Source organism: Plasmodium vinckei (assembly GCF_900681995.1).
Source record: "Plasmodium vinckei vinckei genome assembly, chromosome: PVVCY_08".
In the NCBI taxonomy this organism is placed as follows: Eukaryota; Apicomplexa; class Aconoidasida; order Haemosporida; family Plasmodiidae; genus Plasmodium; species Plasmodium vinckei.
The window spans coordinates 369,772-385,691 of record NC_051300.1 but is presented as its reverse complement, the minus strand read 5'-3'; the positions used below and the strand labels follow the sequence as shown (position 1 = coordinate 385,691).

The 15,920-nt window shown below is 23.1% G+C and overlaps 3 protein-coding genes across 3 annotated transcripts; 1 reads left to right on the top strand and 2 right to left on the bottom strand.

Moving 5' to 3' along the window:
* Positions 1–13: 13 nt before the first annotated feature.
* Positions 14–4,840, bottom strand: PVVCY_0800970 (conserved Plasmodium protein, unknown function; the record flags this gene model as incomplete). Its single annotated transcript, XM_008626902.2, has 1 exon — positions 14–4,840. One exon carries the CDS (start codon positions 4,838–4,840, stop codon positions 14–16), a length of 4,827 nt encoding a protein of 1,608 aa, XP_008625124.2.
* A 2,817-nt stretch (positions 4,841–7,657) lies between these two features.
* Positions 7,658–11,383, bottom strand: PVVCY_0800960 (ataxin-2 like protein, putative; the record flags this gene model as incomplete). Its single annotated transcript, XM_037634224.1, has 9 exons — positions 7,658–8,386; positions 8,504–8,617; positions 8,712–8,809; positions 8,945–9,106; positions 9,237–9,269; positions 9,384–9,493; positions 9,633–9,808; positions 10,057–10,175; positions 10,468–11,383. 9 exons carry the CDS (start codon positions 11,381–11,383, stop codon positions 7,658–7,660), a joined length of 2,457 nt encoding a protein of 818 aa, XP_037490358.1.
* Positions 11,384–14,384: 3,001 nt separating this feature from the next.
* On the top strand, positions 14,385–15,884 carry PVVCY_0800950 (GTPase Era, putative; the record flags this gene model as incomplete). Its single annotated transcript, XM_008626900.2, has 1 exon — positions 14,385–15,884. The coding sequence occupies one exon, from the start codon at positions 14,385–14,387 to the stop codon at positions 15,882–15,884; it is 1,500 nt and encodes a 499-aa protein (XP_008625122.2).
* Positions 15,885–15,920: the final 36 nt, after the last annotated feature.

Here is a 15,920-nt window from a genome sequence, read left to right as displayed (position 1 = left end):
GATTTTTAGACTTTCATAATGTTTTTATTTCATAATTTTTAATAACATTTTGTTCTATAAAAGATATAACTTCATTAAAATTATTTTTATCGAATTTATTAACATTTTTTGGGTTATTTGGTTTCATTTTTTCGATTTTATCTATATTATTATTTGTTACTTCATAATCATCATTTATGGTATGGTCTTTTCCTTTTTTTTTCACATCTGATTCTGTAAAAATATTTGTTGGAAGGGTATCTGGTGTGTTCATATTGCTTGAATAATTTAAACTCTCATACATATTTACTATATCAAAATTATTTAATTCAGTTATTTCTTTGTTCATATTATCATAAGAATCATCATTTTCACAATATAAATTTGATTTATCTTTTTTGTGGCTTTTACCATCACATATTTCATCTTCATCATGTTTATTTAAATCATTTTCTTCTGAACATATTTTATAGTATTCCTCTCGTTTGCCATTTGAATTTACTCGTGGCTTATAAGAACATTCGTTATTTATGGTGTTATCATTTGGATATGTGTCTTCATGGTTACATGGAATATTTTCCCCTTGTTCATAATATTCCTGAGATTGTCTTTCCTTTATATGTTTCTTTATGTTTTCTTCATTTTCATGACCTTTTGAATAGTCTATTATTTTCATATCACCAAGCTGGTTTTGTTTAATTTGGTCTAATAATTTGTCATTATTTTTCGAAACAGGATGATAATATTTCTTACTTTTTTCATGTTGTATTGAAAGCTTGCTTTTTTCTTTATGTGGATTATTAGTATTATCCGCATTATTGTTAGTAAGTCTGCTATAATTGTTAGTTTTTTGTAGCAGCGTGCTATATATATCTATTTTTTTTTTTATATCTATATTTTTTTTTTTTGCATTTTGAGATAATGCGGAAGCACTTCTTACATTGCTACTATCATTAATATTTTTTTTTCTAAGCAATTCAGTTTTATCACTATTTTTTTTATGCTCAAAATTTGAGGCATTTTCACATATTTTTTCATTTTTATCATCGCCATTGTAATAGCCTTTTAAAGCATATTCATTTTTATGGCAATTTACATCATTATTATTATGAGAACATTTTTTAGAACTATTTCGATTGACACTTCCACATCGATGTGTTTTATTATGTCTAAGAGACGTAGTCCTATTACTACATCCTCTAACAACGGTTCCGGCCATACTATTTGTATGAGATTTTTTTCTATGTTCATTAGCTCCAACAAAGTTGTGAATAATAGTCTTTGAATTCATTTTAAAATGATTTAAAGATTTTCTAATCAATTTTATGTTATCCTTAACAGCATGAATATTTTCATATTGTATTTTTCCTATCGATTTATTTGATATATTATTTCTAGATTTAATTCCAATTTCATTTAATACATGTGGATACTGAGATAATATATGGTCTAATAATTGTTCGACTGCTTTTAAGCTTTCATCAAAGACAGTCATTTTATTACATTGATTTTTACACATATTTTTGTAAAAAGTAATTTGTTCTACTGCTACATTTTTTTCTGTTAATAATTTATCTACAATATGCTTATGTTCTTTTTCTAAACTTCTAATTGATTTATTGTAACTATTTGTATATTCTTTTTCTTTTTGTATCATTTCTTTTAAAATAATTTGTACTTCATCAAATGATTTTTCAAATTCTTTTTTTAATGAATCAAAATTAATTTGTGTGTTTTCATATTTTTCTTCAATATTTTTCAATTCCTTTAATTTTTCCTTAATTTTATGGTTTTCATTCTCTTTTTTTTCTAGCATTTTAGTAAATGTGTCTATTTCATCCTTAACATTATTTATAATGTTTTTTTTTTCTTCTTTTTCTTTTTGTAATTTTTCTTCTAATTCTTTTATTTTTTTAGTATACATTTTTTCTTCCCCTTGTAATATTCCAGTCATATTAAAGTACTTAGCTTTCGTATCTCCCAACTCTTTTGTTAGTGTTTCTTTTTCGATTTTATTATGCTCATTTTCCTTTTTAATATTTTTATGCTCTATTTTAAGTTTTTCATGTTCGCTTTTTATTTTATTAAATTCATTTTGTAGTTGTTGATACTTATTATTTATATTTTCTACTTCATTTTTATATGAATGATTGTTGCTTATAATCGATTCGTTTTCTTCTTGCAATTTTTTTAACTCATCTGATAGCATCATATTTATATTTATGTTATTTTCTTGTTCATATTTTTTTTCCTCGATTATATTTAATAAATTATTTTTCTCTGATTGTAAATGTCTCATCATGTTTTCATATTTTTTATCATAATTAGATCTGTCTTTAGTAGTATAATATTTTAATAAAAATATTTTCTTACATAATTTTACTATCACATTTCTATACTTTGAGTTTAAATTATCATAATCTTTTTTTAATAATTTGTTTTCAAATTTTATCTTTTCATTTTTTTTTATTAAATATAAGTTTCTTATATTTAGGTAGCATCCTTTGTAAGTATTAATTTTTTTCAGCTTTATATTTTTCTTTACATTTTTTATCAAAAATTTTAGCATTCGATTATATTTTTCATCTTTAGAATATCCTCCTTGAAGTCCATTACCAATTTCGTTAACAACTGCCTTACCTATACTATTTCCAATCGCTGTATCTTTTGTATTATTTATAATTCCTAACTCACTTTTTTCATATGATATAGTACTCATTTTATCATCTATTTTTTCCATCCATTGTTTTATTTCATTAATTGCCAATATAAGATTTTCCTCACTTTTTAAATTAGACAAACACACAGAATTGCTTGTATTAAAATTCTTTAAATTAGCTAATTGAATGTGACCCACAGTTTTATTATCATCATTTTTGCTATAAACTGAGCTTTCACAATAATTTTCCATATTTTCTGCTTTTACATTATTTGAATCTTTATAGATCGAATCATTTTTTTTGTTCATACTTTGTTTTTTTAGTAAGTCTTTAACACCTGAATATATTTTATTGACAGTTCGAAAATTGTTAGTTAAAGTACTTTCTTCATCGATATCTCCATGCATATTAGAATCATAATTATTGTAATTACTTTGGTTTATTCTTCCCATCTCTGAATACATAGATCTTTGCTGACGAACGTGAATCATTGAAGCGCTGTCATCAGGTAGTATATCATCTTTTATGTCAAAATTTATTTTACTTTTATCATCATTTTGTGATGATAAATCATAGTACGATTTATTTTTTGTATAATTTAAAATATTATCATTTGTCATTTTGCTTCCATTTGTTTTATTTTCATATTTTGTGCGTATCGAATCAAAGGTGTTTTCTTTTTTCTCCTTTTTAATAGTTTCTGTTTTGTCTTTCGAGGGTATTTTACCATCGACATTTAATGTGCTTTTACCACTAGATTCATTTATACCTTCCTTATTTAATCTTCGAAGTAACTCTGATTTAACATTTCCAACCAAAGATTGATTTCCCTTAATTCCCTTTTTAGGTTCCTCAGTTTTGGATTTATTAATTTTCTTAATTCCATCTAAAGAATCTTTTAAATTTTCATTGTTATTGATAGCAAAGTTTTCCCATTTATTTTTTAGTCTTTCTAAAGACACAAGTTTTTTTTCGGAATTTTCAGTCTTTAATGGAGTAAGTTGGCTTTTTGATGAATTAATTTGATACCTATCCTTTAAATTATTATTTGTATTATCATTTGGTTTATATTTTGCGGTATATGTTGATAGATTTGAACGTGGGACGCCATAAAATTTTGTTTGCTTTAAAAAAGAATATGGATCATTTCCTGTATAATTATTATTTTTTAATATAAAATGTAGACTGAATTTGTTAATGTTTTGTCCAGTTATTTTAGAACTGTTATTAAATAAAGTAATAGCTTCATTAATATTTATATTAGATAGTGTGCTATTTGTATTTAATGCTAATCTATATTTTACCGAATCGTTTTGTAAATCGATTTTACATATAGGGAGATAAAAAACACTAAGTGGTTTAGGTATTTCTTCTTTTTCATGACTTTCTTCATTTTTTTTTATAATATTACTACAATTATGGCATGCGTCAAGAGAATCATAAAATATAATTGTCAATATTTTATTTTCAAAACTTTTATCATTTTCATCAATAATATATTTTTCAATTTCTAAAGGAGATTCATTATATATTAAAAAATTACTTGATTTATCGTAAGCTAAAACAAATGGGGTAGAGTTAAAATTGGTTCCTTTCCAACAAGCAGGTGCATGAATTAATATTTTATAATGTTTCTTATGACTTATTTTCTCGTCGTTTTTATTAACATTAGTATGACCATTGTTGATATTGTCTATTCCTTTCGTTTTATTGTTTAATTCTTCTTTTGATATGGATTCGTTTTTTTTTATAATTTCATCATTGCTTTTGGTAGATTTGTCGTTAGTATTTAATATTTTTTTATCTAAGATTTCCGATTTGTTATCAGAAAGTTTGCTTACCTTTTCATTATTATTTTCATTTTTAACATTTTCTAAACTCAATGTTTTGGATGTATGAATAGCTGTGTTGCTAAATGTTTTATAAAACTCTACAGTTTTTTGGTTTTCCAATTCCTTTGCGTTTTCTTTGTTATTTATTCCTTCGTCTAAATTGTTTACTTCCTTTAAGTTATTTATTATTTCCTCTGTGTTTATTTTTTCTTTTTCGTCACTTAATTCATTTTGTTTTTTGCAATCTATAGTTTCTTTATCATTGTTACAGAAATCAGATTTGTCATTATTCACTACATTACTCGATGAAATAGATTTTTGCTCATCTATGTTTCCAATTATTTCATATGTATCTATAATTTTTTGCATTTTACTACTTTTTTTATATATATTGTTGTTCTATTGTTTTATGGATTTGATGCAACTTTGGTTGTCGAATTATGCAATTTCTCTGTTTATCTATTTGAAGTTTCTTTAATTATATATATACTTATTTGTTTGTGTATTCTTCTGTTTTTTCGTGGGTATTTTTTATATTTTTTTAATATCATGGATGATAGAAAAAATGTACGTTTATTTTAATAAGAGCAAGTTTATATATGAACTATACAGAATACGAAGACAAAGTGTGCTATATGAATAATGAAAATAACTAAAAATAAAAAGTTAATAATTTGGCATATGCAAAGAAAATATAAAAATAAAACCATATAGCAATAGTGGGCTGAGGAACACCTTTTTTTTAGAGTTTTATATGTGTGTACACATATCTAATATATATGTGTATTTCAAATCCAAATGTACAAAACAACTCAGGTGTTTATATTACACACAGGTTTTTTATTAATATATTTTAAAAAAAATTTAATAAATAATACAAAAAATTAATAATACATTATAAATACAATTAGTGGAAACTAACAAAACCGAACAAATTAAATAAAAACTATAACAACAAAATACAAAACAAATACAGTAATAAAAAATATATAAAAATTTATAAATCCATTTTTTTTAATGCTGTTTTTATAAAAATAACTTTGGTCAATTTGATGTAGAATTAATTTTATGAAAAATTAAAAACAAAATAAAATTATTAAAAACTATAAAAAACATCGATAGTTACAAAAACCTTATTACAGCATTATATCTTTATTAATGCTATAATTTTGAATCAATATATTTGTGAAAAAATATATGTACCAAGACAAAAGTAACAAAAATAAATAACATAAAGAAGAGCTAAAATAAAAAAATGAAAAAACAAATATTTTAAATATTTATAGAGAATATAGTATAATTTTCTTTAATGTTTACATGTATATTATTATGTGTTATTTATATATATTTTTATTATTTTGATATGGTAAATTTTGTATATATAGAACAAAAAAAAATATATGAAAAAATGTAGAATGTTATGAAATAATAGAAAAAAATTATTATGCATAAAAGTGTTCATTGAAAAAAATTGTCTTTTCAATTAATACAACATATATTTATATGTATATATGTAATATTTATTTATCGGTTGATGGTGTTACATAATATTATTGCACTATTTTTACTACAATTTAAAATTGTTACAATTATTTTTATTTTATTTTATAATTTTTCATTGTTTATTTTTCAAAAGTAATATTTTTTTTGTTACACCAATGTAAAAATATACATATACCAAATTAATTTTACATCATTTTTTTTAAATGTTATTTAAAAATACTAGTATTTATTATGTCTATATTTGTTTTTAGAAAAGATAAAGCAACAGAAATATATAGAATTTTGTAGAACAAAATGTGGGAAAACATTATACAAAATAATAGACAAAATTGCAATATTTAAAATACTTTTTTTTGTTTTTTTATACTGATTTTATATTTATCACCATTTAATATATGCATATAAAATAAAAAAAGTTATTACACATATCTTTTATTATTTGTGTGTGAGAAAAAAAAATAAAATATGTATTATTAACTATATAATATAAATATAGCTAAATAGGGTAGCGTTTTTCACTGATTTTAATTTGTTCTACATTTTCTATAGTATATTTTTATTTGTGTATTTTATGACCGTTTGAGTTTTTTTTAGATTTAGTGGGGATAAAACAAGAAAAATTATTTAGTTTATTATATAGGCAAATTTAAATATTTTTATTTTAAAAAAATCACTAATTTTCCAAAAAAAATATCATTTAAAAAGGTTAAGTAAAAAATAGAATAAAAAAATATATATAATGGTACACCAAAAACAATAAAATATGATAAGTAAAAGTATATAAAACAAAAATGTTAATAATATAGTAAAATAAAATAAAATTAAAGTAAAAACACTTATAATATTTTCCTTTTTATCATTATTACGGTTTTATTTTACAAAGGATAATTAGATGCCTATTGGGTCTATTCATCAATACTCCTAAAGCATATACATATATAATTAATGTTAATTAGGTGTAAGGCTACACACAAATAGGGTATACCTCTACGCACTTAAAAATATATAAATATATGAATAATTAATTCATACGATTATAATAATAAATTGCATAACTAGAGTAATTTGAAAAAAAATACTTCTTTATACATAATTATAAAAGTTTTTTCTATAAAATTTATGAGATACGTAAAAAAATTGTTCAAATTTATAACAAAGGTTTGATTCTATGCATTATATATATAATATAAAATACCAACTATATTACACTTTTTAATTTTATTTGTATACATATATTATTTTTTTCTCTATCACTAGTAGTGATAAATCTTATATATGGATTGTTTCCACATATATGCAATATTTTGAGTAATAATGTTACAAAATCAGTATTAATATGAAACACAAATTATAATAAGTTATTTAAATCTATGCATATAAAATTAATTATTTATAGAAAACATAAATTGCTTATATATCATAAATTAACTGTCCAATAAAAAAAAATATCTAATAGTTTAATTTGTTATAGTTAATTAAGTTAGTTTAATTTTTTCATTTTACCTTGTCTTAATTATTTTTAATTTTCTTGAATTCTTAAATACATTCGCACTATCACTAGATTGAACTTTATTTTATAATAATTACCATAAAAACATAGGTGTCAATATATTGACTTTTTAAATTAAAAAAATATATAATACACATTCATAATAGCATCGCTGTAAAAGCGTTATAGCCTACCTAGGCATTATTCATTCGGTGAACAGGAGGGACATAATAAATTTGGCATTGATACTTTGGAAAAAACGGGGCTGATGGAGAATGAGGGTTTGAATATTTTTGTGGATCCATAACAACAAAATCTGGGGGATACGGTGGCATGTTTATATTATGCATTGGGGAATTTGAATTATTCATCATATTTAAATTATTATTGGTGTTATTAATGTTATTATTTACCCCGTAATTCATATTATATGGCATATAAGATAGTCCAGGGTAATGCATACGATTATTCGATAAATGTGGGTTTCTTAGTGGGTACATATTCATATTTTTATTCCCTGAATAATTTGTATCTATATTTGTTATGGGCATATTAAAAAATTGACCATTATTTGAATTTATGGGAACACAATTATTTGGATAATATCCACGAACATATGGATTAAAATAAGATCCACCTTCTATAAACGGAGTATTCATTGCTCTAGGAACTACAGGTATAAATGGGAGATTAACTACAATATTTGAAATATTTTGTTGTATTGGCATATTATTTGAAAAATTCTTAACATCTTGGTAATTATTTGAAGATGAGGATGATGGTATTTCCCCTAATATCGTTTTATAGCTCAATTTTTTTGTACTTTTAAATTCCAGAGGGGTATTTTGGCAATCTTCTTCTTTCGAATACTTTAGTGCATTATTCAATACAGTATCAAAGTTTTTATTCGTCTCAACCGATTTCTGCATTGAAGATAAATACATATAATTATAATAATTTTATATATTAGTGTAAAAAACGAGATAAAAATATATATTGTTACATAGATAGATTTGAGTGTATAATTTTAAAAAACTTACGACTGGAAATGTGCACAATTTTGTGGAAGATTTTAAATCAGCATCATCTTTAATAGGGGGATTATACATTGAATTTTGAAATTTGTTCAGCATCATATTTATGTTCATGTTTTGCTGCAAAAAATATATAAATAAATGAATATATATACATGTATGAATGGATATATACTATTGAGACCGCATTTCTTTGCATATCCATATATCTTACATAAGCATGCGGAATTCCATCATTTCTGTTCATGTTAAGATCATCAAATTGAAACATTTTACTATTCTGAGGATCTGGCATTACATTTTGATAATAGCCTATGTAAGAAAAAGATGTAATATAATTGAGTGTGGAAATAGTGTAATAAATATGTTTTTTTCAGCTTTTAATAAAAGTATATTTAATGGGAAAATATGTATATATATTTGTGGAATAGTTCTTTTTTTTCTAACCCATATTAGGATCTGGAATGTTATTTTTCATGTTGTTATAATTCATAATATAGGGGTTGTATGGGGGTATATTCGAACCATTTGGTATATAATTTGGATTTAAATTAGGGTTAAAATTCATATGATTTATCATGTTTCCATTTCCTTGAATTTTACTCATATCTTCAATTTTTTCGACAAAAAAGAAAAAATATATATATAGTTATGCGAATTTGTACAGATAATTAAATGGTTATTTCTTAATGTATTCTCTACATTTATCTGTTAAGTAATAAAGTATATTATCACTCACCTATATCTTGTGCATTTTTATATTTTCCTTTATCTGTTGTAAGATTATATTAAAAAAATAATAAATGTGTTGCAATTTAATAAGAAAGAGCAAAGAGATTGGTGATAAAATGCAATCTATTAATTTTCATATCTTTATTGGAATTACCTGAAGTGTTGGATAAATTTTTCTGATTATCATTAGACAATCTATTCGGTGATCCCATAAAATTTTTATTTGTCTTTGTATTTGATTCTTTTGCGTTTAAATTCATTTTGCTATAATAAATAAAAAATATATATAATTTATTCAGGATGAAGATTCAATTAGGTAGGTTCTATGAGCTAGATAAATCACAGTAATAGTTTCTGTAAATATGCATACACATCGATACATATATGTGAATATGGTCATTACTTGGCTAATTTTTCATTAAACTCTTTAGCAGCGGTAATAAATTCCAATTTTTCTGTGGATTTATCTTTCTTGTTTGATGCTCTATTTTTGGTCTTGTTTTTGAGCATAATCCATTCTGGTCTCGTTTTTTCATCCAGTTTTGGTAGTGCAGGTTCCAAATTTAAGGCATTAATACCCTGTAAAATTTGAAAGTCCATATGTGTATCATTATATATTTGCATAAAAATTCAAGTAAATAAATAGTAAAAAATTTGAAAAGAGCAAATTATGAAAACAAAAAATGAAAATGATAAGATAAATTGGCACTATATTTGGCTAATATAAGTAATATAAAAAATAATAGACAATGAAAAGCATGTATTTTTCAAATATGCATTTTTTATTTATCTATTGTTTTTTATTTTGTTTTGTTTTCATATCTTACAATAAACTCGGCGTTTTGGGTTGCCGGATTTTTCGAAGAACCTTTATTTTTTTTATTGCTAGAATTATTTTCTTCATTTGAAGACGATATTGTAAAATTTATTTTTTTTTGCTTATTTACTTTAAAAGGTAAGAAAGAGAAAAGAAAGAACAAAAAAAATGTATATATATATATATGTATTGACAATTCCCATATAAATGGGTATGCATATGCATTTGTATATCAAATGGAATATGCAAAAACCAAAAAAAAATATATATAAAGAATAATGTCATATATATGCAAGAATATGCCAGAGTATAAATTTGTGTACACACACATGCGCACATATAGCTAGAAATAGAAATTCAAGAATGAATAAATTGACAGAATTATGAAAGAATATATGCAGAAGCTGCTAAATATTTTTACTTGGATATTTTTTTTCATTTTCCTTTTTGACAAGTTGAAGTTTTTCCTTTAAATCTTTAATAGTAAACTGGTGAAACCTAGATTTGTTTTTACTGTTATTACTGCCACTATTGTTGTTATTATTATTATTATTACTATTATTATCATCTTTTTTAAATTTATGAGACTTTGCAAACTTATCCTTATTTCGTCTAACGGCCCCAAATAAATCTTCTTCGTCGATGTCTTTATTATTTTTATCAATATCTTCTGGATCCAAATGGACCCCTCTATTTTCTAATTCTTTTGCAATTTTATCAGCTTGAAGTTTGACATGATGTGGTACTTTATTTATATCTAAATTAGTAGTATATATTTCTTCTTTATATGTGGTTGTAACACCATATAATTTTCTGTTTTGTTCAAATTGATCCCATGGCTCATTTAATTTATCGTCTAGTTTTAGTTTGGCATAATTAGGATCGTCAATATTATTATCATCACATACCCATCTTTTTAATTCTCTATTAGCTGAATGTGGTTTCTTTTTTTTTAGAGATATATCAGCATCAATTTTAAAATTATCTTTAACATTTTTTACTTCATCTGGATCTTTTAATTCAAGGCTTATATTTTTGGCTATAATAGTAGTATATGCATTTTCTGGAATGATCATAGCTTTATTTATCGGACCACTAAGTTTATCATTTTTTGCTAAAACCTGAGCATAATTTAAGGATATATCGCCTTCTCTATTATTACTATTAGAATTATCTGAATTACAATTATACCCATGAAACAATCCTTTTATTTCATTTCCATCTTTCATATGCACATTTACTTCATTCCCAAATAAACATGTCATAACATATGTTAATCTATCCTCATTTATTTTTTTGTGTCTGTTTTGCAAATGGTTGTTCTCTGTTTTATTCATTTTAAGTTCTATTTGCCTAATTATTTATTTACCTATTGTTTTTATTCATTCCAATTCATTATTATATTATAACTTCTGTGTTACTTTTATGAAATGTATTGATCTTTTATATATTTTATGCCCAACCGTTTTTTTGATATTAATAAGTATTTGATAAGTTATGAGGTGTGCACTAATGTCACGATGGGCTATGGAAAGTTGTTATATGATATGCTTTAATAGAATATAACAACTATTTAGCGCATTTAGTAGTTCTTTTTTTAGTTTCTTTCCACCCCTTTCTATATCAATATGTACTGTTCCAAAAATAATATATTCGAAATACAAATATAATTAAAATAGTTCAATAATAGGAACATAAAAAAAGTGATGCAAAACAAACATATAAGATAACAAATATTATAAATATATACGAAAAATAAAATGCATCCGTGAACAAATATATAATGTGTATATTTATATTTCTTATAATTAAAATTTTTATTTTTTCATTATTTTTGTTTTCTTTTTATTCCTTTTTTTAACTAATATGCTATGCCATAATAACCTCGTGTTATTATTTCTTGGCATTTATTTATGGCTTTTCATATATTTTACATAAATGCTATAAGCATGCACCTGATATATACAAATATGATTTATACTATATAAAATATCTGAAAATATAAGAAATATCAAAAAACCTCCATAAAACAAATATTCATAAACGTTTTATATATAACACGGAAATTTTACTTAACAAAAAAAGAGAGATCAATAATGAAGTAAAGGACGAAGAGAAGTAAGAGATGATATAGGGTAAATGCATTTATATATATATGCAATGAATATATGAAATAAAATATTGTGATTTTTATAATGAATTTAAAAGAAAAGGCATTACATGTATAGATATAAAACGTAATATGCATATAAATCGTATTCAAATTAAATTATTATATAATATGCACGGATATAATAATTGTACTATGGTATAAATTTTCAGCCTATGCAAATATAGGTGAATTTTATGCGACGCAAATTTGTACGCCTTTATGTATAGATATAACATGTGCAATATTTATTTATAATAAAATTTATTGTATATACATAGTTTTTACCCCTACTTATTATCTTGGCTATTTTGTTTGGACTTGTATATATTGTATGAAGAATATATTAGCCTTGAAATGTAATGCTTTAACTAATTATTATATTAATAATGATATATATAAAAACATATTTATGTATCATTTGTGCTTTCAAGTTTACTATAATTTATTCCTTTCAAAAAAATATATTTTTTATATACATACATACTCATATTTTTTAATAGCAAGATTGTTAATATGTTTTTAGTCGGTATGACTACTTTACTATTATGCTTTATTTGTATTTTTTACTTACATTTGTTTTTTCCATAATAACAATATTCAATTTACACTAAAGCGCTTAGAAATGTAAATATTTTAATTTAAATGCAAAAAATAAATTGCAAAATTTTTGTGTAAAAAAAGAAGGTAAAACAAAAAAAGAATATATGGATGTGTGTGCCATTAATTTGAAACTGATTTTTATGCATAAAAATGTCTTTCAATGTTAGCAAAAATTGATAATGGCAACATAATTAAATGCTTGTACATATTAAAAAAGAAAATAATATAAGTTTTAATATGAAATGGAAATAGGGAAATAACCTAATGGATGTACGGCAAATTCAAAGCACGACCTTATTATATTATATATTTTTTTGTTGTGTTAATTATCCAATGTGTGATAATTATTATATATATATATATATATATATAAAGCATGTTTGCTTTATAAAATGAAATTAATAAATATATTGTTTAGTTTGTTAATATATATTTATAAAAAAGTATATAAGACGTCTTTTCTACAATAGTTTCGACTTAGTTGCTATAGTTAATACCATCATAATTTTTATTTGTTTTCTTTTTATGTAAAGCTTTACATATTTATACTCTTTAACACCTCAATAAAAATATCTATTATCTTATTTTTATATTTATATGGAGCAATATTTCAAATCTTGGATAATTTTATAGGAATATACACATGCCTACCATAACACATACATGTATATATAATAATTGTAGGTTACAATTTTTATAAAGTGAAAAAAAATCAATAACATTGTTTCTTTTTTCAATATTGTTTATTTTGTACTCTTTTATTTCAATATTATTATTATTATTGTTTATTATCCTTTCTATGTTTAAGAGCGAAATTTCACTTCCAAAACATAAGTCAGAATGGTTAAAATTATATTGTAGATTAAAAATGTATAACATAAACAAAAAATTTTATTATATATATATTTTTTAATATGATTTATGCTATATGTAAATATAAAGTGGGTTTGTAATGATAAAAATTACAATTGATTGGATTTTTTTTGCAAAATATTTTTCTTAAGTTTGTTGGCATTGACATTTTTTGGGATAATGTAACCCTCATTATAAAATAATTTATTTGTCAGTATGGAAAATATAAAAAATAATTTTTAAAAATTAATGTACTGGTTTATAAATGTATTTTAAATGATGTAATACATATATTAATGTATGGATATATTTCCTTAAAAAAAGTAGTTTCTTTAATGTGGGTTATGCATTTTTTACCTTCATTTTACCCTATTTTTATGGAATTATATAATTTGATTTACAAATTAGTATGCATAATTATATTATATAACAATTTTTACATATATAAGTAGAAGATAAAATAATAAATAAAACAACTCTTTTAAAGGGCTAACTATTTTATTATAATTATGAAAGCCTTTATTTTCTATCCATGTAGGTTGCATTTAGGGAGTTATATATATATGTAAAATTTGTTAATATATATAAAATGGTACTATGAAAATGAGGAAATAACTCTGTATTTTGTATGAGCATATTAATATTGTAGCATAATTACTAATATTAATTATTGGCATGTATATAGGTGTGTATTTTCTACACATATTATGTATATGTCTTATTTATAAACTCAGATGTTCAGAAAAAATATTACTTTATTTAATCTGTTAAGTGTAAGGCACAAATGGGTATTTTGTTCGAATGTCCGTAACTTTTCTATATTAGAAAGATATATAAGAGCAAGACCTCATGATAATGAATTGAAAATAAATGATATAAATATAGATGAAAATAAAAAAGATGAAGATACAAAAAACAAAAGTAAATATTATTCCCCTAATATAACAAGAGGGGTAATACCGAAAAGTGCTTATATGAATACATGGAAAATTCCAGAGCAACCAGAAAATCCCAAATTTTTAAAAGTTGCAATAATTGGAGCTCCAAATTCTGGAAAAAGTTCCTTGTTAAATGCAATTTTGGATAAAACTATTTCATCAGTTTCACCTAAAATTAATACAACAAAACAAGATATAAAAGGGATATATACTAAAGACAATGTTCAATTAATATTTATTGATTCTCCAGGAATTATACCTTCTCATAAAAAAAAAAAATTTTGTAAAGAGTTGGTTAATTATGCTTGGAAAGGATATGAAGAGGCTGATTTAGTTGTATTTGTTGTTGATACAGTTAAAAGACCTACACACGATATTATTAGTATTATTAGAATGTTAGCTCCCAAACAAATTGAAGCATATAATAGTGATAGTGAAGATGATAATGAAAAGGATAATAATATTTATAATGTGACTGGTCACAAAAATGAAGATACAAATAATGATTATGAACATGATGCTAAAATGGGGGGACAAATATTAGACGACGATAAAAATGAACATAATATGAATCAAGAAATTGCGACTGCTACAAATAATGAGAAAGTATCAGATACTAAATATAATGACAAATTAGACTCTGAACAAATTATAGATTATTTTTCCTATGCCATGGATAAAAATCCATTATATAATGATAAAAGTGTTAAAGAAAATTTATTTGAAAACCGCAAAAAAATAATTGAATCTTATAATCAATCACATAATAATAAACCAAAAATAATACCACCCGTTATTTTAGTATTAAATAAAGTTGATTTGTGTACAGAAAGTAAATGGTCAAATGCACGAGCAAAAGAATTTATGAATAATGGGAAGTTTGATAATATATTTTTTATATCTGCTAAATATAATAAAGGTGTAGAAGAGCTAATAGATTACATATCAAAATTTAAAGCAAAAGAACAACTATGGGCATATCCAAAAGAAGAAAGTACAACTTTAACCAAAGTACAAATTGTAGAACAATTAATTAATACATATTTATATTGTTGGTTTAACAAAGATGTTCCATATAAAATTAAACATCATATGATATCATGGCATGTAAATATAAACAATTCAATAATAATTGAATATCAAATTGTAGTGAAAAGTGATAAAGTAGCTAAAATGATTTGTGGAGTTCATAATAAACTTATACTTAATATGAGAAAAAATGTGTCTTATAAATTAACGAAATTATGGGGTCAAGACGTATATGTGCACATTCATGTCAAATCTATTAACTCATGAATATTTTCATATGCCCATATGTAATTGCCATATCTA